The sequence below is a fragment of the Mustela erminea genome, chromosome 8, assembly GCF_009829155.1.
Source record: "Mustela erminea isolate mMusErm1 chromosome 8, mMusErm1.Pri, whole genome shotgun sequence".
Lineage (NCBI taxonomy): Eukaryota > Metazoa > Chordata > Mammalia > Carnivora > Mustelidae > Mustela > Mustela erminea.
The window spans coordinates 9,134,076-9,158,301 of record NC_045621.1 but is presented as its reverse complement, the minus strand read 5'-3'; the positions used below and the strand labels follow the sequence as shown (position 1 = coordinate 9,158,301).

The following is a 24,226-nucleotide window of genomic DNA, read 5'->3' as shown; positions in this document are numbered from 1 at the left end:
AGACGCTTAACTGACTAAGTCAGCCAGATGCCCCACGTAAGCCATTTCTCTGTGCTGTTTGAATGGGAGTTAAACTATAGAAAGTTATAACTACTCTTGCTAAGTACATTAGTTTGCTATGGATACTGAAAATGACCATCTTAGGTTTTTGAAGAACATATTTTAAGGCCATCTCCTTATATTCCTTCTTCAGACCTACCCTTTGGGCTCAGATCAGAAAAGCAGACTTCAGTTTAACAATGATACCAGAAAGATTACGCAATTTTATAGGCTGTATTAGATTAACATTATTATGTTTGCAGGGGGGAAGTTGCTGAGTGTGGCTACAGTTTGTTAAAATTGATTTCCCTGCTGGCTGTTTATTTTTCAATTATTTAGTTATTTTTCTTTCTGAGGATCTTCAAACTATGGTCAAGATCTAAACTATGGGGTGCCACTTCCATCAGAGCAATGATCATGGTGGTGGTGTCTCTTGTCACGGCCGGATGAAGCCTCGGGCTTGACTTGCCTTATAGAATGCAGAATGACTTCAGGGAACGGTTGAAGGGACCAAGATCCTTCTCTAGTTGTAATCAGCACTTAGAAGCCAACATCATATAGATATGGATAGAAAATTCTTTTCTTATGCATTCTATTAGATAGGCATCTCCCACTGCTGGGGGCTTGCTTGTAATTGGTGGAATTCTGTATTCATTCATTTGTCAGGCTTTTTTCTTCAATTTTTTTTGCCATTTAAGAACTTATTTTTTTTAAAGAACTTTTTGTTGCATAATTAGGAAGGGAAAGTACACGAGTAGATCTAATAACCCTCAGATTTACATGAATTAAAATCTGGAAATGACCAATGACGAAGATATAGGTACCCAGGAAAGCTCCCACACTGTTTCCGGGAGCATAGATTGTTACAACCTTCTGGAGAGTAATTTGGGGACAGGTTGAAAATGTGTACACCCCATAATCCAGTGATTCCACTCCTGGGTTTGCACCCTTGCGAGGCCCTTGCGTCAGGATATAAGAAAACAAGTGCAAGAGGGTTCATTGCAACATGTCAGTAGTGAAACAGACAGACAAACTGGAAACAGACCTAACTGAAATGCAGAAATAAATCGAGGTATTTTTTCACATAATGTAATAGCGCAAGGGTATGAAAATGAATTAATTACAATTACAACCATACATGAATGCCCAAAACATAATGTTGAATGGAAAAGGCAAGTTCCAGAAGGAACTTTATACACTATATTCCACTTATACAAGCCTTTAAAATACTACATTGTTTGTATTACAAACACACCCAGTAATATCTAAAAACATGTTTTTAGATATTACTGGGTGTGTTTGTAATTGTAATTAATGAGGGAATTGTAATTGATGGGGGAACAGGACGTGCCTGCTGGGCTTGAGGAATCCTCTGGAAGCAGACAGGAGGAGTGAGCACAGAGGAGAGGCGAGGGGTGATGCCCTTTCTCTAAACTTTTCCTGATCCCTTATTTCGTGATCCCGTGACCTCCTGAGAGAGCAAGGAGTGGGGACCGAAGGAAAGAGGTTGTATCCTTGAGCCAGAAGATGCATCTGCATCTTTCAGGGGAACAGGGGCACGAAATGCCTTCTGAAGGCGCAGAGCCCGCGGACGAGGGGCATCTCCAGGCTTAAATCAAACTGGGTTGCACGAAGCCTTCTGACCCCGACACAGGTGTCTCGTGCTCGCCCTTCTCGGCAGGTGCCGCTTCTGTGCCCTGCTTTAGAGCTTTCACTGTGGTAGACCTTCAGGAGGACCCTTCCTGCCATCTTCCTTGTCTTCCCCGAGTCTGTGTCAGGAGGTGAGTGCGGTGTCCTGCGAGCTTCCGAGCAGCCCGGCCCACCAGGTGGCCCAGTCAGCCCGGGGCCTGGGGCCGAGGCTCCTGCCCTTGACCCGGAGAGCGCCCTGCCCCGCCCGCTGTCTCTCCAGGTCGCCTGGCCTTCTCGCCTTACCGTTGGCTGAATGAACTTACCGCTTCCCCTGTGTTTCCATCCCTAACTCTAGGACTTTTCCAGGTTTTCCCCAGTGAAAAGAGACCTTTTATTCTCTTGTCCTTTTGTAACAACCTTCAGAGGGAGGGAAAGAAGTTCCTGAGTGAGGCCGAGATGAAGCCTGCCCCCCCCCCCCCCGTCCCCCCACACTGGGTTTCATGTCCTCAGGGACAGGGAGAGACGCTGGCTGGGGCATCTCAGCAAGGCTTTGCTCCCTAGGAATGACTTTCCTCTGTAGTCAACGCTAAAGCAGGAGTTTGAGGTTGGGCCTGTTAGGGGAAGAATGACCCAACTATGACCTTGAAAAGGTTTCCTAGTCTAGCTTCTATGTTTTAAGATAACTCAAAGTACATAAATATAGGAGAAGAATGCATTTTCCCAGTTTTTTTGAATTTTTAAAATTCTTTTGGTAAAGAAAACTTTCACATCATGTATCTCAAAAGCAAACAGTCACTTGCATGCCAGCCTGGGAGCCAAAATAGAGGGGGGTCCGGAATGGCCATTCAGTAAAGGCTGTTAACATGTCTCGGAGGTTTTGACACCCTTCTGTATGAACAGGTGAAATTTGTAAGGTAGCATGCTCGGAGACTGGTTGCTGGGGGTAAAGTAAATACTTGAGCTGGGAGCTGTGTTTGTGATCCGTTCTTTCTCTCCCCCCAGAAATATCACCCTGACACAGCAATTAACTGAAGCACCAAGCTTCTAGATGTGCAGCCACTAGGCCAAAGTGAAGGGTGTTTGTGATGGAGTCTGGCCACCAAACAGATGGCCAGTGTCCACCATGACAACTCACCCTCACATTTGTTTCTCTATGGCAAATTCTGTGTCTCGAAACACAGGCTGACAATACTTTAATGAGTGGGAAAAAAGGCAGAGAAATAAGAAAGACCCATTATAGAGAACCCATTTTCTAGGCTACGGACATGATACCAAGAACATAATAGTGACTCATCTAATTCCTTGTTGGAGCCTAACACTGTAGGATTTATCATAAAATCTTTAGGCATGTTAATGGTGGCAAATTTTATTCCTGGAGGAAATGGGAAGGTAAGTTATTCAAATTTAAATATATGGTAAAGAAGAAATGAATGCTGTGAGGAAATAAAGGCCAGTTATTTTAAAAAAAGGATTATGTGGTGATGGCTTTCTTTCTTTCTTTCTTTCTACATTTAGAAATATTGTATGTTTTCATTCTTATGTCACTTTTTTTTAAGGTTTTATTTATTTTTTTGACAGTGAGAGAAGGAACACAAGCAGGGGGAGTGTGAGAGGGAGAAGCAGGCTTCCTGCCAGTGCGGGGCTGGATCCCAGGACCCTGGGATCACGACCTGAGCCGAAGGCAGATGCGTAACAACTGCGTTGTTGGAGCACCCAAGTGCCCTTTATGTCACTTTTCTAGATTGATTTCAAAGTAATTTATGTTGTAGACTCTTCCTACATGAAAAATGGTGATCCTAGAATATATTCCTCCGTTATGCTTTGAATAAATTATTTGTACATGTAAGGGAAATGCAAAGAGAAGCTTTCTAAAACTTGTAAAAATAAAGGGCAGCTTTTCTGCTAAAGCTCTCACTCTCTTTCGTTACTTCCTTCCCGAATGCTCTCGGGCTTCTCCCTGCCTTAAGAGATTTGTCTGTTGGGCCTGATTTTAATTTCCTCTGTAGGATGTCTTCCTTCCTTGGAAGATGAGATGCAAGCTTCTTTTGTATATTAGTGCGTTCTCCTGTTACAGATATAAAAATAGAGAATCCTTTTCCAGATGATTTACACAACGCAATCCATTTGGTTAATTATTATCTGTTTTTCTCAGACCTTCGTTATCCTCAAGAACCTCAAATCAAGGTCTCATTTGTTTTCATAGCGTCATAAAAATTTACTTCATTCATTGTTTTTAAGATAGCAAATCCTCCTTGAATTTCTTGTATTTATCTATCTATAGTGTACATTTCTTTGTCAGGATTTTATGCAAGTGATGGAAATCCCGCTCAGACTAGTAAAAGCAAAAGTGACGTGTTCTAGAGGTGGGTGTTTTATGATGATCCCACATCAGTGTGGAAGGACTTAATGCCACAGAACTGTGCACTTAAAAAAAGTGAGTTTAGGGGCACCTGGGTGGCTCAGTGGGTTAAAGCCTCTGCCTTCGGCTCAGGTCATGATCCCAGGGTCCTGGGATGGAGCCCAGAATCGGGCTCTCGGCTCAGCAGGAAGCCTTCTCTCCACGCCCACTCCCCCCGCCTGCCTCTCTGCCTACTTGTGTCTCTCTGTCTGTCAAATAAATAAATAAAATCTTAAAAAAAAAAAAAAAGTGTGTTTATCAGCCTCCCCTCCAGGCCCTCCCACTGGCCCTGCCCATTCTGGGAAGCCTAAAGGAGCTTCGGTGTGGGGCGGGGTATCTGGGGGCTCAGTCCATTAAGGTCCGACTCTTGATTTTGGCTCAGGTCATGATCTCAGGGTCGTGAGATGGAGCCCCACATAGGGCTCTGGGCTCAGTGGAGAGTCTGCCTGGGAGTCTTCCTCTGCCTCTGCCCCTCCGCCCACATGTGTGCTCTCTATCAAGTAAATAAGTAAATAAGTCACATCTCTAAAGGGACTTCAGGAAATTCTCTTTCCTCGGTGTCTCTTAGAGATTCAGTATTTAACTCCTCAGCATCCCTTTCCTTCAGCACGTGACAGAGCCGTGTGGGGGTGGGGAGCGGACTGTGGTGTGGGTTCCAGGGGGCTCCACGGAGAAGCTGGTCCTTGAACTGTGGTTATCAGCTTGGGAGCAATTAAAAAAAAAAAAAAAAGAGTTCTCAAAGTAGAGTGATCCGCTTGAGCAAAGGTGTGAAGATGGGAAAAGCGAGGTAAATAGTTGCCTTTGGCTCTCGAATGCCCTGTGTGGTGTGTGTAGAGAGAAGGGGAATGGTATAGGGAAATTCAACAGAAGTGGCCGGGAAGAGCGGGGAGTCCCCCTGGTGTTGCAGACATCCCTGGAGGAGGAAGGGGGACTCGTGAGGACAGTGGCAGCTCATGAAGAAGGCAGAGTCCTGCTCTGGGGAATTGGAAGTGGAAGGAGTGTTGGAGGAGGATTATCTCAGTAAACATTTTCTACTCCTTCTATGTGACTTTTTGTTTTCATTCACAGGATGGTCTTTCCACCTCTCTGCCATTTTACAGGACCTCTCCTAAACTCTCGCAGGCAAACAAGAATCCATCGTGTTCTGGTGTCTGATCTCAAGGATTACTCTTTCCTTCTATCTCATTCTAATGTCTTAAAGTTGCCTGAGAATTGTCTTATTTATAACCCAAGCCCTCATGCTCTTGCCAGTCTTATTCCGTCCATCAGTGGGAAGCAGAGAGAACATTTCCGTCCAAGATTGAAGGGCTTTGTTGCTACATATCTTTTCCTCTGGGGCCAATTACACAAATGTTTTTCTGGAAATTCTGTGGGAGTTGTGTATTCTGAGCTGAACTGCAGACTTTTTAGACCTGGAGAGGACCTTAAAAAATATAAATAAAAAACAAAAAGCATGACATCCAACCCACTCATTTAACAGATGGGAAAACTAGATCCCACAGTTGTTAAATCACTCTGTCATCCTTTTATTACCTCAAAGGATAACCATCTCAATGGTGCACCTTTGAGCAAATGAGTGATTCAGCCCCATTATTGCTTTGCTAAGAAGTAGAAAATAGCCTCCTCTAGATCCGTTACCCAGCCACTTTCCCATTGCTTAATTTCTCAATTGTTTTACACAACAATTTCAAGTGTCTTTCAGATACAGAGTAGAGTGTGCTATTTTTGCTCTCTCCCTTCAAGAGAGTCTATTATGTCATTGGAGCACATACTGGTCTTTCTCTTGTTGAGTCACTCAAATTTTGGTGGCTGTGATGACACCAGCATTTTCTACATTAAGGATCACTAGTATGTTCCCTCACTGAAATCCATTTGGGGAGCATTCCAGCCTTAGTGAAAGTCTGATTTTCTGGACGGGTTTAGAACCTTTTAATAAAGCCCTTAGGGTGTTTTCATCATATCTGACACCCTGGATCTTTGTTTCTTTATGGGTTTCGACTGACTGAAAAACACATGAATCAGTCAGGAAACAGGAGGTGATTGTCATTATTTAAATAACCTAGTAACGTCTAAAATAACCGGGTCATGAAAGGTGAAAGGTAAATGAAATGCTCTCTATTCGTCAGCACCACACCAGGCTTTCTTGGCAAATGGTGATGAGAAAATAGTTAAAACTCCTTCTTCATCTTCTTGCTCCTTTTACGGGCTGGCGATTTTATAGATCAGCCAGTTCTGCCTTCTTACTTGTGATGGTGGTTGAACTTTTTTTTTTTTTTTTTTTTTTTTGCTGAAGGAATGATTCTGGTTGTTTGTTTTTCTATTAGCGTGTTTGCTTAGAAGCCCGCCACCGGCTGCCTTGAAATGAAAGGATCATTTCAGGGCAGTAAGATAGTGTTTCCTGGAAGTTGAGGCTTTGAGGACAGAAGTGTTTTTCTGCTGGAAAAAGGCCAGGAAAGGTAGTTGTGTATGGGATGATGTTAGTGCAGAATGGAAAGTCTCCTCTTTCCCAGTCCGAGGATAGGAAGAGGAAGACGGTGAGGTGCACCTTTATTCAGTGTCTCGGACAGAAGTCAGCATTGCTCCCCTCCCGAGAACCCAATCAGTTCCTGGAAAAGAATTCTGATGGGTCAGCCTGGGTCATGTGCCTTTCCTGGTGGTGAGGGTAGCTGCTGTAGAGTTTCTAATGAATAGTTTCATCCGAATCACAAGGATTTAGGAGGGTCAGTTCCTAAAGTGGAGGGAGGGCGGACAGACCAAAAAGTCAGGATTTTCCTGCAGCAACATTGAGCCTTTGCAGCGCATGGATTAGCTCACAATCCGTACTCCAGAGAAGTTTGCTGGATCACTGATAGGATGAATCTTGGAGCAAATATCGCTGTTCTCCCTAAGTGAGAGACTTTCGGGGTGAAATAGCCACTCATTTCCACTCATTCAAGAAATAAGAGATTGGGACACACTACATTTTATTTTATTATTATTAAAAAATTTTTTTAAAAAAGATTTTATTTGACAGAGATCATAAGTAGGCAGAGAGGCAGACAGAGAGAGAGGAGGAAGCAGGCTCCCCACCAAGCAGAAAGCCTGATGCAGGGCTCGATCCCAGGACCCCGAGACCATGACCCAAGCTGAAAGCAGAGGCTTTAACCCACTGAGCCACCCAGGTGCCCCGACACAGTACATTTTAAATGGCAGTTTTGTACTCTGTACCTTCACGCGAGATGTTGTCTTGAAGCTTCACAGCAGCCAGAAGAGGCAGGTAATTTCCTTTCTGTTTTACAGATATGGAGACAGGTCCCGAGGGGTGAAGGTTCAGACCCGGCCGGGGGGTGGGGGGGCAGGGCAAATCCTTGAACCCAGGTCCGTGTGCTTTTGTTCTCTCTTCGATGCTGTAGCTGTGTGTGGAGAACTGGCAGATGCTGCTGTTAATCAAGTTTGTGAAGTTGAATACAAATGGAGGAGGAAATAGTGTCATCAATCCTGACACAAACGTTTAAGTCTTTTAAAGTCCTTCAATATGTTATGGCTCTTAGGATCTCTGTTTGTTGCCACATAATTAGGTCCAAAGTCTTAATTGCAGGTCTACTTCCAAAACTGCATGCCCCTGTGCCAGTAGGATTTATGTTGAGACATTGACTTTAATTAAATGGCTACTTAGTGACAGGCTTAACATATATCTTTTAAAGTGCCAGATTATTTTTTTTCAGAGAGCTGGTCCACCACGAGTGCGAATGCGTATCTTCCTTACCAACAATACATAGAGATGTTTATTTCAGTTAACTGCAACTGTCAAAAATTGGGAGATGTTTCCCTAATTCATGGTTTTAGGGGTAGGTTAAATGGGAAACTATGGATTTCCTGCTTCATACTTTCCCATTTTGAGTGTTAAACTGACTAGCCCGGACTGACTAACCCCCCACCCTGAGAGAAGCTTAAGCTGCCAGAAACTTGGGCTTCTGTATCCCAGCCAATGCCTCACAAAATAGCCTTTTTTTTCTACCAGAAGCAAGAAAGAGCTTCAGGTGAAAAATTGGGGCCGGCTATTTACTTCTTAGTGTTTTTCAGCAAACAGAGTAAAATATACCAGCACATTTTGCTTAGATTTCCTGTATCAGCCCAACGTGGAGAATTCTGATGAGAAACTGAAGATGAACTACAAATCTGCTTCTTAAACACAGCTGTCGGTTCTTGTGGTCGCTGAGTTCTGGTTGGGCCTAACAGTTGAGCATCCATCCAGGAAGGAGCCCTCAGGACCCGCTGGTCGGGGCTTTGCTTCTGCCGTAGCCATTGATACCATCTGGCATTTGTGTTCTCGTTCTTCTTTAAAGTTTCTATTAAAAAGGCTGTTCTGTGGCTTACTCGGTTGGGCGCCCGACTCTTGATTTTGGCTCAGGTCATGATCTCAGAGTCCTGGATGGAGGCCTGCATCGGGCTCCCGGCTCAGCGGGGCATCTGCTTCTCTCTACCCCTCCCTGCTGTCCTGCTCACACACGCTCACTCTCTCTCTCTCTTTCAAATAAATAAACCTTAAAAAAAATGCAATTACACGTAGACATATGTTTTCACATTTAGTTTTAATTGTGTTTTTTTCTCTCCCAACTATAACAGAAATCAGTGTTATATGTAAAATTTGGAATGTATGCATGATGAAATGAGAAAAGGAGACAGTAACTCACCTGTAATGTGATCACTAAGAGATAAGGACTACTGATTTGTTGGTCTATTTTCCTCTTACTTCTCTCTTGATGCTTGCTTATTTACATCTGTGTATATGTACTTCAAAATACAGATTTGTTATTCTTGTATATTTTTCCTTATGCAACCAAGTTCTTTTTGCATGTATGCATGTCTGTCTGTGTGTCAGGGTTGGCTATCTTGGATAGGCCTTTGTGTACTTGTTTTCCCACTATATGGCAAACAAATATATTTCCGAGTCCTCAAAAATTCTTTGAAATATCATTTGTAAGATGCATAGTATTCTGCCATATGAATGGGCTCTATTTTATTTCATTGTATCCCTAAGATTAGATAATTAAGAAGTTTCCAATCGTTTTCTCTGCTAAACAACACCCTGATAAACATCTTAAACATGAATCTTTGTGCGCATCCCTGATTATTTCCTTAGGGTAATTTCCCACCATAGTTACAGGGATAAAGAAGGTGAATTTAGGTGAAACTCATTTGAATGCAACCTTCAGCTGTGGACTCCATCTTATTTTTAAATTCTTTGTCCTTTAAATTGACTTGATTGCCTTAAAGTGATCCTAAAGTCCACGTAGCAATAAAGAGACCTAAAACACATTTTAGAAAAAGGTTCTGTACTCCTGAAGATACAAGCGCTCTATCGCTCAAGGTCACTGTGGTTGAGATATGTGTCCTTCTAACCAGGAATGAAAGAGTTCTAAGCTTGTTTACTCAAAAAGTCTAGTAAACCAGATCATTAAAAGTGTTAGAACTGTCTTATTTGCAAAAACTTGCAGTTGGTTTAAATTGGCCCTTTAAAGAGTGTGTGAATCAGTCGCCAAGAGCTTGGCAATATGCAGGTCCAATGCCATTATTCGCTCAGTAACAGCTTTATGCTGAGGCTTAGCTCTCGGGCTGATAATTGAGGCGTGATGAGCCTGCACAGCACTCGAGTGTATAATAAGCCTTGCTTAGCTGGAATAGAGAAATATTTACCAGTGCTCTGCTAATGAGCTGTTCTTTATATCATTTAATTAGCTGGATTTATCTTAGCTAAAGTTAAATGTGCTTAATATATTTAATAGAGGTCTTGAAATAACCCGTGTTGAAGTCCACAAGAAGAAATGCAGAAAAATGTTAAGCAGACTTTCTGTAGAATAATCACCACTGCAGACGTTCATTGGTTTCATCTTAGAAACGCGAGAAACCTGGATGGAAGATACAATGCCAAAAATAATACTGCCTGTATTATAATAATTCCTTTATAGACTATTTGTGCAAGCAGAGGTCCTGTGTTCTCCTCTGGAAAGCACTCCTTATTCAACCGGACCCTGTTTTGAGAGATGTACCAGACTGTGTTCGATGGGGGACAGCTTACTGAGGGACTGTTTTTTTGAGTCTGTGTATGAGGCAGAAGTCATATAGAGTCAAAATTATCCTGAAGAATCGCCTTTGGAAGGCTCCCTCTTGGAGTCCTACCCTATCTCGCTGAGGCCAGCACAGCCTGTCTTGCCTGCAGAGTTGGAATGGACCGCTGCTTCTCTGAGCCCCAGATAAGCAGTTGGTTTGTTTTACGGGCCAAACTGTATGAAAATGTTCTTTAAACACTAGAATCCCACTCATCTCTGTGAGATGTTCACACTGAGAGAAGCTTGCTGCAGTGAGACCCAGGGAGGCCTGGAATCATGTTTCCTTCTCTTCTGTCTTTCTCTCACTGTAGGGTGTGAGCTGGCTGAGGAGGATGGCTGGCGTGTGTGTGTGCGCATGTGTACGTGTGCGTGTGTATGTGTGTGCGTGTCCCTGCCTCCGACCCCCATAGCGGGTGTCACTGGATTCTTTTGAGTGAAAGCATGTGTTATGTGACACCACAGCAGTTGCTGTGATGCAGAATTTTTACCCACATAGAAGTTCTTCTGGGAGACCCATATGGTGACCTTGTTGGCTAATATATATCATAAAAGTAGAGCAGAAGATGCGGGGTGAATGAATGTGTTATTTTGAAACTGTCCTATAATGATACTGTAATGTTCCTTTCTCTCCATTCAATGAGCATCGATTTACTGAGGACCTACTATGTGCTAGGCTTTAGAGATGCAGTAGTAACCCTGCATACTCAAGACCCGCCCTTCTGGAAACTATGGTCTTGGTAAGTTTCCTGAGAATTAGCCGTTGCCTAGGCAACAACAGACTGACTGGGGAATCTTTAAATCTATAGAGATTCAAATATTTGGTGCACAAAATGCTCATTTGGGGTTCTCGATTTGGGACTGTATGGTGGAAACAGTTTCTTCTAGAACTACCCATTATCTAAACTCACATACCTAGTGGCTGTAGGAACCAGCCTCAGAGGCCAGATGACCTTCCTATCTCGGGTCGGTGGGCTCTCCCTGGATCACTATCTGGTTTCACACTCTTGGCCCTACAACTGCCTGATGTCTGGCATCTTCCGTGTCCACCATCGCCCGCCCCTCTTGCTCCAGTTCCCCATTCTCAGGACCTGTATGCCTGCCGTTAACTCCCTTCCTGCCCCCAGAGGAGAGGTGGCGGGTGTGTGTGGATGTGTGTGTGAGAGAGAGAGAGTCAGCAAGTAAATTCCTGTGCATGCGTTTACTCCTGGTTACCGGTCCTCCATTCCTAGAGCGCTGCCCACAAAACTGGAGAAGAGGACAAAGGCACTGGGTCCCCAGTTGCTTATGCTCCTTTGGCTCTCGTGGTCTCAGGCTCTTGATCTCTCCTGGGGCTTCCTCGTGCCTGCCCTCTCTGCTTGCTGTCTTCCCTCTTCCTCTCATCTGAGCTACGGTTTACAACCTGCCGAAGAACCTTCAAAGTTGGCGAAAGAAGGAGACTCTGCTGGTGGGATGGGGCAGCAGGACTCTGTGGCCCTGACTTGTCCGAAATTCTTGTGCACTTCAAGACGGCGTACGGGAAGTCCGGCAGGGTCTGCATAATTCCCAGGATTAACATGCTGTGTGTTCCCAGATGGCTGATTTTTTTTTCAGCCGTCAACTAATAAACACTGTTCTCCCATTGAAGCAGACGTGGATCTCTTAAAGCCTAAAATGCAAAATATACAGGAATTTTAAGTTAAAAAATTATTTTTGAGTCAGGCATCCAGGGGACTAGTTCACTCATGTAGTCTATTACAGGTACTTGGGAGGAAGAGTTTAGACAGGCCTGGTCGAATCCTGGCTCCTTGGTTCACTTGGTTGAGATATGCAGGAAGCACGCAAGGTGTGCGGGTTGCCTTCCCTGCCTGCTTCCCACTCCCCGAGGTGTCCCCGGCGTCAGTGCTCGCCCCGAAGGTGCCCAGCTCTGCGTGTCACGCTTCCGCGTGCCTGCCTCTACCACAAGTGCTGCTGACGGTGCTCCTGGGTTTCCCTGGACCTGCTCAAAGGGTAGGTCTTTTCTATCACCCTTTTAGGGTGAATAAGGTCTATTCTCCCTTAAAATTGAGGGTGACTCGTGCAGGGCTGTGGGGAGTGGCTGTCGCCGGGCTTCATGGCATCAGAGCAGGGACATGTGCTTAGAGGATGGGCACAGGGTCCGTCTGTCCTCTGCCGTCTCTTGGCTCACAGGTGCAACCTGGAGTCTACGTAACATGTGGGGGTGTCCGCAGCCCCCAGGTGAACCCTCCTGACGAAGCAGGACATGAGTAGTTACAGGCTACAGCACTGGCCAGAGCAGATTTTTGCCCTGGACACTTTCCACTCTGTCACACTCCATCAAAGGCCGTAGGAGGACATTTGTCCCTCTAACCTTTCACTCTCCTCCGTGTGGAGCCGAGGCCACGCTCTGCTTCTGTTTCTGACCTCCTTTGAAGCTGCACACCTCCATAAGGGAGGAATGAAATCTGAGTCCAAGGGGACTGACCCTTTGCCATCACGGCTTATAGCCCCCGGCCCCCTCCTCTCTCCGGGGCAGGAAGTTCCGACAGGTGGGGGGACCCTTCTCTCTTAAGGTCTCCCTTGCAAGAGGAGAATTTGCTTCCTTCCTAATCTCGGGAAGAAGGCTATAGAGTAAGATAGCCATGTGCCTTCTGGAAAATTCCCGAGTGGGCCAAGTTGGTCTTTGATGCCTTCTCAGCAGAGGCAGCTCAGTGGGATGGGAGGGGCCCAAGCTCTGGAATCAGACAGATCTTGGTTTGGAGCCAACCCCAGTCCCTCCCGAGCTTTGTAATGTTGGTCAGGCTGCTCACATTACCGAGCCTCCTGTAAGAGGTTGAGGTGAACAAGAACTCACTGTTAGTGGCAAGGAGGAAGCAAAGTAATGTATGAGAAGTGCTTGGCATATAGTAGCAACTCAGTAAATGCTCCTCGTGGCTGCTCTGTGTCTCCGAGCCCGGTGAAAACCCCGGTCCTCCCCACCTCCCCTCGCTGATGATCTCTATTTAGGAGTCAAGAAAAAAAATTAACAACACACTATTAAATAAACGATTTCTCTGTAAGATGTGACTGATGATAATCTCCTAACTCACTCAGGTGATGTCAGCCTAAAGGGGAAACTTTAATTCAAGGGGGTTTCTGTTCCTAAGAGAAGTCTTAGGGGGCAGGAGTCGGTTCCCACGGTTTCTGAGGAGACTGTGTTCTGAGGAGCCTGCCCCTGTTCCTTCGGGTGAGGCCCCAAAGTAGCCTCGCTCCCAGCAGCCCTTACCTTCTAGACGTGGTTGTGTTTTCCCTCCCTCTGAGACCAGACTCAGGCCCTGGTTCTTCGTTCTCCTGACTCATAAGGCCGCCTTGTGCTGTGTCCGGAGGCGGCCCGCTCATCTGTCCATCGTACAGACATCAGAAGCAGTCACGTTAGCACTGAACCCTTGCTGAACACTTTTAGTAGTGATTTCCATAAACTATTCAGTTCTAGAGGGAAAAAAAAATAAAGTAGTTAAATAAAAGACCAGCAACTGTTCGTCTTTGTATGCGACCGGTGGATTGAGTTGTGTTGAGAAAGCTTCTGAGGTTGTATCTGTGAGAGAGGAAAGAGTCCTGCTTGACTCGTGATGTCTGTAGAGACACCGGCGCGGCGGGGCAGCTCCGACTGCGTGTTTGCTGCGCCTTTCTCCAGCTCTGCAGCCACTGGTCATTCCAGCGTTTCCCTCTTCATTTGCTTTCCTTCTTGAGAGGAGTTGGAGTCAAGGTGTTTTCAAGCCAGGTTTACTCCGGTAGATAATTCAGCAGGTTGAAAGCTTGTTTTCAACTCAAACTTGCTTTCTTTGACTTGTTTTCTTTGGTTTTCTGTAGAATTCATCTTTATTCTGTCAGGGATGCCCATTAACATGAATAATTAAGAGTTGTAAAGTCAGGGTCTTGGGTCCTGAGGTCCATGAACACGTCAGGATCTGGTTCATTCGAAGAAACTCCTCAGAACATCTTACCTTTTCAGCTCTGAAGAGCCATGAGCGTGTGAACCGTAGGCACGGAAATGAATTACATTCACGAATCCCTCGAGCGACGCAAAGCGAAGAGCTTTGGCAGGGCCAGCTCTTGTGTTCACTTTGCCTTTTTCTAGACACCTGTTTCTCAGATAGCCCAGGGATGAATCACACCACGTTCGCAGGGACGGAGACCCACAGCCTGCGGAACATGGGTCATTTACATGGTGTTTGGGTTATTCTTCTCCAAGGTTCCATTAGACCCATCTGAAAGCATTACAATGAAAGGAATTCTTAAAAACTAGACATTGGTGTGTGGCATGGCTTAGCTTTGCCCACCCACCTCTCCCTGGGAAACTGAGCTAATGTGTGAAACCTGGAAGTTGCAGCAGCCCACAGCTCTTTCCTGAAGTTGTGTTTCCCCTGCGCTCTTCCCCTGGGGGGCGAGGGGAAGGGGAGGTGGGGTTGATCGGGTGAGTTTTGCCAAGAACTGAGGAGAAGCCCCCAGCCTTCTCGCTGACCTCTGTTGGGTGTTGGGGGGCACTGCTGGCGGGTGTGGGGGTGGCCGTGGGCACCGAGCATTCTCCGCTGGGAGTCCTGTAGATGGGCCGAGGTCACACCTTGGTTTTGACCATCTTCTGTGGAGCCGGAGAGGAACTAATCTAGAATGCTGAACAAATCTTAAATATCTCTTGGAGGATCCAGATAAAATTACACATTTAGAAAGTCTGAGGAAAACAGTTTTTTAGAGTTTGTCAGTACTAGCCAGATTACCAGAAAACCACCACCTTGTAATGGCAACAAACCCCCCACCACCATCTGGCGTCTTCTCTTCTTTCCTTGCCGTACAATTTATAGAGGGGGGAAGGGCACTTTCAAACTTGACTGGTAGGAAGCTGGTAGATTCTGTATTAGCTGATTCTCTCTGGAGGCCGGCTCAGAGTACCCAGGGATGTATGCTTCTGCCCCATTCCTTTTTCTCCGATTTGCCAAATGTGGAAGTTAGGATTATTCAAGCATATGGGATCTGATTTCTTTCATTCTGTAGTGTTTTGGGGAAAGCGGATTTTGACTCCATTCTGCCAGCCCATGGGTGTGCTCTCCTTGGCCGGTGGACCCGGAAAAGGTATATGATTCACTCAGGAAGGGTCACCCTCCATGATCGGTGGTAATTGCCCCAGTTAGGATTGTAAGAGCCGTGTTCCAAGTGGAAAAGGGGTAGGAGCAGTTCTTTTTCTGATGCGCTTTATCTCCTTGCTGACCACCGAGATGCTGGAATGATAAAGATCAGAGGAGCCCTCTGAGAGGTCACAAAGAGTAAAAATCCGCTCTCAGAGAGAAGTAACATAATAGGCCCTCCACGGGCACAGCTGTTAAATCCAGGGTGATTCTTACACTGGAATCAAGGAAAGGAATGAAAAGAATGTTGTGCCAGGACTTACACAACGAGGGCCCTGGTAAGAATGTCCTGGCCTCACGGGCAGCCTGGGACTGGGACTGAACCGAGTTTTTCTGGAGTGGAGGCGGCAGGTCAGAGCCCCTGGAGCCCCCTCCCCACCTGTTGCAAGGCTCGGAGCAGTTAGACCCCTCAGACACCTGCTGCCTTCCCTCTGAGTCTTGATTATTTTGCTGCTTGTTCTGTGGTCCCCTTTTGGGTAAATCCAAACTCAGTCCCCAGGCACCTAGCAACTATCCCAAGTGTGGCAAGAAGAGGTTTCATTTCATTTAGCGTGAGGCCACCTTTAGTAAGGTTTTAGTAATTCTTTAGTTTAGTAATTTAATATCCCATCCCCATTTCTTTTTTAGTCCGCCAATCATTTTGGTTTGAGGACTGATGAATTAAAATGCAGGTACATTTTTCTTACTTTCCATGAATGAAGTATGCCGAAAGCAAGCAGGCTGCTTTACTGCCTCAGGTATGGATATCAGGAATGCAGTTCTGAGGGTACTTGCTTTGTTAGGATGTAACTTTGCAGATTTATTTTATGGGGCTCCGACACTGATGGGGAAGGGAGAGACTGGCCCCTAACGTCCTTTGCCACCTATGTCATCATTGACCACCTCACCAACCAGTGCGCTTTTTCTATATTATCTAACACTTTTGAAAGTACTTTCCACAAACATCTACTGCCTAGCAGAGGGCAAACCCCATGACAGCAGGGACTGTGTTTCTTTTAGTCTGTCTTTTTTTTTTTTTTTTCCTTCTCTCATTTATTTATTTATTTATTTTAAAAGATTTTATTTATTTATTTGGCAGAGAGAGAAAGAGAGGGAATACAAGAAGGGGGGGGGGTGGGAAAGGGCCTCCCGCTGAGCAGGGAACCCACTGCGGGGTCGATCCCAGGACTCTGGGATCATGACCTGAGCTGAAGGCAGAGGCTTAACCACTGAGCCACCCAGGCGGCTCTTGCTCGTCTTCGTATGGCAGATCTAGCAGAGAGACCAGTAGATGGCAAGGGCTCTGCAGTATTATTCACTGTGATGGAGAAGGGGGGAGGTGATGAGGGGAGGGAGAGAAGGGAAGGGAGACACATCCTTTCTCCCTACACCATCTTCCCCGCCACCATTTTGTCTTCGGGTGACCATCTCCTCTTAGCTGAAAGTAGCTGTCACAGCCTTCCACATGGTCTCCCTGTGTCTCGTGGACCCTGCCCCGCCAACCCGTTTGCGCACCACAGCCAGGCTGGTCCTCGTAAATAGGAGTTCTGAAGGGTCACTCCTTCGCGCGAAGCCTCAACCCTTCCTGTTTCTCTTAGGATAAATGACAAAGTCTTACTGTGGCACCCGAGCGTATGGAACTCTGTCCAGCCCACCCTGCCAGCCCCTGTCTTGCTTCCCAGGCTCAGTCTCCCTGAACTTCTTAGGCTTCCCCACACCTGCTGGGCTCCCCCTGGTCTCTGGGTCTCTAGATGTTGTCCCCTCAGCCTGGAGTCCCATTTCCCGTGTCACCGTAGGGTCCTGGCTTTGACGTTCTCTCCTCCCAGAAAGCCTTCCCTGATGACCTGAGGCTGGCTTGGGTGTCCCTCCTGTGTGACCCCCTCGTTCTCACTGTGATAGAATTGCTTAGTTTTCTCCTTCCTCACTAGGTTGCAAAGATGCTCGAGGAGGGACATCCTCACTGCTGAATCCCCTCCAGCCGGCGTAATCACCTCGTGTAAGGCCTGGAAATACTGACTGGCGGGGTCAGAGGAGGCCCCCGTGGTACCGTCGGACGGGCTCGGGGTTTGGAGCCACCAAGGTCTTCTCAGTGGCTGGCCATCACCTTGAGCCATACTTAAACTCCCCAAACCTTAGTTTCTCTCCCTGGGAAGTGGGATGCGAGACGTTGCTTCGGACCTCCTGCGCTTGTCACGAAAACGCAGTGAGACGCGATAAAGCCCGCAGTTAGCGCAGAGCCCGCTGTGGCATGAGTTCAGTAAGTCGCTCTTTCTCCAGCCTCCCCTCCCCTTGCTGCCAGCTAGGTGACACCGGGGGTTAGACTAATGGAATCCCAGCGGCACATACAGAGGCTCAGTGCCGTGTTTCGAAACCACCTGCTGGGCAGCTGAGACGGTTTTTAAAAATACACCCGCCTGGGCCTCACCCCATGGTTCTGGGATGTGGTTCAGGAATCTGTGGGGTTTTTTGTTTTTTTGTTTTTTCAAGTTTCTGATCCTCAGCCGTGATGGGGAGCCTTTGACCTAGTCCCAGCTTCTGACCTAAACCAAGAATCCTGCTGTGTCGCCTTTGCTGGAACACCTCAGGAACGGGCACGTCGGGGCATTTTGAAGTCCCTGTTGATCCCCAGACAGCCGCTCTCATAGGAAGCAACTCCCTTATTTACCGGGCACAGTTCTGCTTCCCACCACACCTAGCCTTTAGGTTGGTTCTGTCTTCTGGACACAAACAGATCGACGTGCGCAGTGTCTTCCACACGGCCTTTCTTTACGTACTTGAAGTTACTGTGTCCCTTCGAAGGTTTTTCTTTTCCAGGCTAAACATCCCTGTTCCTATAAACTTGAGTTTGCTGACTGGCGCCTGTGGGCTACATCCGGTCCACAGAAGTGTTTTGTTTGGCCTGTGGTTTGAAAAATATTGAATAAGTTGCCAAGGCTTAAAAATCAGGGCATTTCACTGAAGCGTCTGGAGCTCCGGCAGCTCTTGAAAACTCGAAGCCGCAGCCGTGGTTCCAGCTCTGGATGGGACATAAATTCTTCTGAATGTTGTGGTCTTATTCGGTCCATAATATTGCCCTACCCCTCACACCTACATCATGACCTCGCATGTTTTTTTAGACCTTACGTTATGTTTGTTATGTTTTCCTAACTGTCCAGAGTATCATCTGATCTCATCTTTGAAAAAAAGTTAATTTTTATAATGATAAAAATAATATTGAATCCTAATTTGGTACTTAACAATAAAACAGTACTGGAGATAATTTGGGAAATATAGAAAAAAAGTAAGACAGAAAATGAGTGTGCCCATAGCTCTGTAGAACATTTTTATTACGGCCCTTTCACTCCTTGCTTTTCTGTGCATGTTTATATACGAGGAAGCTCGGGTGACACCGTAAGTAGTTTCACACACTCCTTTTTCCACAGCTTATTGAAGTTGCTTAAAAGATCAATTTTTAATAACCAAAATATTCCATTCTGTGATTATAACTTTTTTAAAAATTGGGGGAAAATAAGCAACATGAAAGTGGCTGTGTTAGCCACTGTGAAGTGTATCATTTGGGGCATTTAGTACATTGAGGGTGTCGTGCAGCTGTCATTACTGCCTCACTTCTAGAACATTCTCGTCACCCCAAAGGGAGCCCCTCTACCCCTGAAGCAGTCACTCTGTATTCCCTCCTCCTTGCAGTCCCTGGCAAACACTACTCTCTTCGTGGTCCTGAAGAATTTGCTCAATCTCGGTGTTTCACATAAATCGCATCATACAACACGTGGCCTTTGGGTGACTTTTGTGGCTTCTTTCACATAGCATCACGTTTTCAAGTTTCATCCCTGTTGTCGTGTGGCACCAGACAGCATTCCTTTTCTGGCTGAGTACTATTTGGTTGTGTGCGTATCCCACACTTGTTTCACCAGCTGATAGATGTTAGGGATGTTTGCACCTTCTGGCTGCTGGGATTGTCCTGTTTTGGACATTCGGGCACTATTTTTGTTCGAACACCCATTTTCCAGTTCTTATGAACATTTCTCTAGGCGTGGACATTTTGGGTCATAAGGTAATTCTGTGTTTAACTAGTCGAGGAAACACCAAACTGATTGCCACAGTGGCTATGCCACGTTATACTCCCATCAGTCATGTTCTCATTTCTCCCTGTTCTCACCAACCCTTATTTTTTGTTTTGTTTTCCTTAGCCATCCTAGTGTGTCTAAAATGGTAGCTCATTGTGATTTGAGGATTTTGATAGGGATGCATTGAATCTGTAGATTGCTTGGGGTAATATGGACATTTGGACAGTATTAATTCTTCTAATCCATGAATATGGAATATCTTCATGGTCTTGATTTGCATTTCTCTAATGATTAATGATGCTGAACATCTTTTCACGTGCCTATTGGCCATTTTGTATCTTTCTTGGATTTAAATAATGCAGTAACGTACTTAGCTTTGACATTGATGCCTTCCTAATTTTTACTATCATGAATATTGTTGCTGTGACTATCTCTACTTAAAAGTTGCCTGCTTATCTAGTTATTTCTATAGGAGAGCTTCCTTGAAGTGGGATTGATGGGGCAAAGTGTGATATTTCTATTTTTTTAAGAGTTGATTTGTTTATTTGAGAGAGAGCATGAGCATGAGCAGGGGAAAGAGGCAGAGGGAGAGGGAGAAGCAGCCTTCCATTCCCACTGAGCCAGGACCCTGGGATCATGACCTGAGCCCAAGGCAGATGCTTAACTGATTGAGCCACCTAGACACCCCCAAAGTGTAATACTTCTAAGGTGTGGATATGAAGGATCAGATTCAGTATGGACTGTTTGAGGATCATACACAAGTTACCTGGAAAGCCTTCTCGAAGTGCCTGTGTTCGGATTTCGATCTCTGCTCAGACTCATCAGGGTGGGATCCAATTTCCCAGGAGGTTCTACTCTGCAACCCAGCTGCGAACCATTAGCCAAATTTCTTTGCACTCAGGCAGGTCTTCCCCCCGCCTCCCCAAAAAAGGTACTTAAAACTGCATACTAGTGATAATCTCAATATTCTGACCAGTTTCAAGTGGGTTGGTCCTGCTCTTTCCACTGCCGTGGGCCACATGCTTGGTTGTCCCGCTGCTCTCTTAGGCTGACCTCACCATCGCCTGGACCCATCGGTGGGTTTTTTCCCTCATAAGATCTGGTCTTCCCCTTCTTGTTCTTGGGGAACTGATGGTTTTGAATTCATCTTTTCTGGTGAGGAAACAGGTTTCTGCTAACTTTGTTACTTGCCATAGCTATCTAACACCAATTCACCAAGAGTAAACCCAAGTCTTATGGCTTCTCAGATAAATTTCTCTCTGTTTCCCTCACTGGACTTGTGTTGACGTTTTTGACTGGTCATGACTTAGGAGGCGAAACAGAGTTGTGCGTGCCGGTTGAACTCAGAGCGCTCTAGAAGACAGAACAGGTCTCAACACGTCTGGGCAGTCTGTTTCTGTCCCATGACACCCTGGTTTTACTGCCTTTGGCCAAGCCCCCAGTTCTATCCCTGAGAGGAGCAAGGGCAGCCAAAAGTTCCCCTTAGTCAGGACAATGGGACCATGATCTCAAAAGAACCATGATCTTATTTTGTGTCTTAAACCACTGGAGTGTTGTATGTTGACTAGGTAACAGTTGCTAGGTGCTTTGATGTTAGATGTGTGCTGCAGTTTCCCAAATCTAGATTTGACCTGCAAAGGCACTAGTGGCACCTCCATACCATTTAGAGCTGATGTCATGAGGAGGCTGGTGAGGAGCCACCTCAGTTATGCTCGGTCATGTGACGGAAGGCATCGGGACCCTGGCTACCTCCTCCACACCCAGTCTCAGACCTCAATTGCCTTTGTGGTTGGACTGGTGCAATAGAAGTCGAGGGCTTTTCCCTTTCTTTCTTTCTTTCTTTCTTTCTTTCTTTCTTTCTTTTTCCTCCTACTGCTGAATAAAAACACACAGCAAATTAGGTTTTATTAAAAGTGAATAATTCCCTCTTCTTATTGAAAACCCTTATTTTCTGCCATGTGACTGTCGAGATTATGTCTTTGAACTTGGCATTCAAGTTAACATCCTGGGAGTAAATCTTGTTTTTCTTTTTTTTAAAGATTTTATTATTTGACAGAGGGAGAGAGATCACAAGCAGGCAGAGAGGCAGGTAGAGAGAGAGAGGAGGAAGCAGGCTCCCTGCTGAGCAGAGAGCCTGATGCGGGGCTCGATCCCAAGACCCTGAGATCATGACCTGAGCCAAAGGCAGAGGCTTAACCCACTGAGCCACCCAGGTTCTCCTTGTTTTTCTAAAATTTAAAAAAGGTATGGAAAGTTCATTTTAGACTGGAAACATGCTTGGTCGCCCTGCTGTTCTGACAGAGCGGGCTTAAGCATCACCTGGACCCATTAGTGGGTTTTTCTCCTGATAAAATCTGGTGATCACCATAGACTTGACTTCCTTGTGGTATCACCTCAGTTAAAAATGATGTGGAACTTTTAAATCTCAAGTCTTAAAGATAAAATCACATTACTTTTCTTATGCCTAATTCATTTCCAGAACTTTCTCCCAGAGCTAGTTAGATACAATATCAAGGAATAATACCTATCTGGCACAAACACTGAGTTCTCAAATCTTATTTACCAGTATGATAAAATTTAGAACATATTATAAAATATGGTTTATATTTGAATGGACTTAGGTGACTTGCAAACATGGCGTTGCACGTAGAGTGGAAGACCAACATTGTAGTGGCTGGTTTATCAATCACAACACTTTTTTTGTCTTTTTATCATTTTTTTTTTTAAATCACTGCTTTTAACAGAGTTTTCAATTCTTGAAAGAACTCAGGGTTTGGTTGGATTACAGTCCCTTAAACTTCGTTATTACTTTCTTCCATGTTGTTCATGTTATTTTCCAGATGGACAGGAACAGTGTAAATGACTGCTATTGTTTCAAGGGCACAGAACAAGGTGGGGTGTGTGTGTGTGTACGTGTGAGTGTGCGAGTGTGCGAGTGTGTGTGTGTGTGTGTGTGTGTGTGTGTCGGCAGGCGTGGGGTAGGGCATGGGAAGGACAGGGAGGGACGCGGTTTGGAGAGTGTGTTTAAGTTTGTGCTGGCTGGAAGTAGTGCATTAGTGTGCTCCTGGGAGGCACTTAAACTTGGGATTCTTCTATGTCTTTGGGCGGAGGCTGGCTGGGGGTGGGAAGAATGTGGGAGAAGCTGTTTGGAAATGCAGTGACTTGGAGCTGCTCGTTGTCATTCTCCCAAGCACATACGTGTCTCAAGTCATATATACGGCTCGTGTGTCACTCCAAAAGACAATTTTTGGGTCCATTGATCTAAATCATTCCCAGGCCGTGTTCAGGTCCTTTCTCTTCCACAGACACCACTGACTTCTTGGCTCTTCTTGTTTCCTCTTTTCCTGAATCAAAGAAGGCTCACAGGACCTGCGACCATGTGCCTGCCTGTCACTGTGCTGAGGAAACCCTGGCATCCACTCGAGTGAAGTGTACTGGACTCAGTGCAGTCCTGTGTGACACAGTTGATTGTTTTGGGTGGGTTCGGCTTGTTTCCCCAGCTATATCTGGCGCTCTCTGAGGAAGGGACTATGTCACGCATTTCTTTTGTATATTATATAAAAATAGCGTATAGTAGGTATTCAGAAAATGTCTTTGGCTCTGGCAGCACTTCTCTGTGAAAGGCCCTGGCCAGCCTAAATCCTGGCGGAGGCTTGTTTGTTGCAGCACAAACTGGAAACAGCCTGAATGTTCAAATGTCCTGTGCTATGCCCATGTTATGAAGTATGACAGAGCTATTAAAAGAAATGTGTTAATCCCATAACGACTGGGGGATGTCCTCAGTATATTACTGTTTTCACAAAGAGCGAGAAAGGGAAAGAGTCTGTGTGTGTGTCTCAGTCTGTGTTTGTGCGCAGCAGCAGGAGCACGGGGAGAGGTGTGGAGAGCTGGACGGCAGGCTGTGAACCCTGGTGGTAGGAGAGGTTAACTTTGTTCTTTACTTGTCTTTGTGTTGCTGCAGTGGGACAACTACAGAGGTTAAAGCCCAGCGAATAGAAGAGGAAGAGGAAATGCGTAGAGGTCTTGTGCCGTAGAAAGTCCCTTTCCCCCTAATACTTCTTTCTACTTTCCAAACTTGGTATGATTGGGGAGGAAAAGTGAGTTTTGTCCCTTATCTAAACTTAAGAATGAGGAAATAAAGATAGCATGATACTTGAGTTATTTTTTTGACTTCAGCTCATGACATGAAGAAAAGGTTTCTTTTTACCCAAACCTAGACAAGGAAGGGAGTGCCCGAACCGAAAGCCTTGGGGCTCTGGTTTTGTGTTGGGGCGGGGAGAGTGGCAGCAGGGTGCACAGATGCAAGATGCCAACTGACTTCAGAGCCCGGAGCTTCCTGTCCCCGAGCCAAGCAGAACCGCGTAGGCAACGGGAGGGCTTGCATAAGTGGGAAAGTCAAGAGAGCACATACTGCAGGACTTCCGGTGCGCCCCAGCTGAAGGTTGGGGCAACTCTGCTCCCCAGAGCCCGGCATTGCGTGGAGGAAGCTGGTGAGAGTCTTTCTGAATAGAGGCAGCCGGGCCCGAGCGGCTCACCCTTGTAGTTCCTCTACCTTTTAGACGCACATCTTGAGCACCAGCAGAACACTTCTCTCACCACGGAGGAGCCTCTCGCCCCAGACGCCTCGCCTAGACTGTTGCTGACATCACCTAACGTACAGCATCACTCTGTCTTCCAGTTCATCATTCATTTCCAGAGAAAGTTCCAAAGCATGCCTTGTGGGTCACTCTCCTGCTCCAAAACCATGCACGATTCCCCAGCGCTATGAAGAGAGTCCCAGTTTCTTAGCCTGGCATTCAAAGCCTTCTGTAATATGACCCAGGGCTGCTGTTCAACTTACCTCGCTTGTCGTACTGCAGCCGAATGGAGCTGTTCTGTGCCCGCTCAGTCTTA

At 45.9% G+C, this 24,226-nt stretch overlaps 1 protein-coding gene and 1 long non-coding RNA gene across 4 annotated transcripts in view; both read left to right on the top strand.

The window, feature by feature from the left end:
* Nucleotides 1-24,226, top strand: part of ANKRD44 (ankyrin repeat domain 44) — a 315,981-nt gene that overhangs the window by 76,412 nt on the left and 215,343 nt on the right. Inside the window, exon 1 of one of the 3 annotated variants that reach the window (XM_032354277.1) lies at nt 17,282-17,526. The exons of the other annotated variants lie outside the window; for them this stretch is intronic. Within the exon in view, the coding sequence (XP_032210168.1) occupies nt 17,518-17,526 (9 nt within the window). The 5' untranslated portion in view covers nt 17,282-17,517. Of the gene's footprint in view, nt 1-17,281; nt 17,527-24,226 lie in introns of those variants that run through there. 3 annotated transcript variants of the gene reach the window in all.
* On the top strand, nt 21,533-23,501 carry LOC116597004. Its single transcript, XR_004288421.1, has 3 exons — nt 21,533-21,546; nt 21,578-22,810; nt 23,295-23,501. It is a non-coding gene; the product is annotated as an uncharacterized LOC116597004 (long non-coding RNA).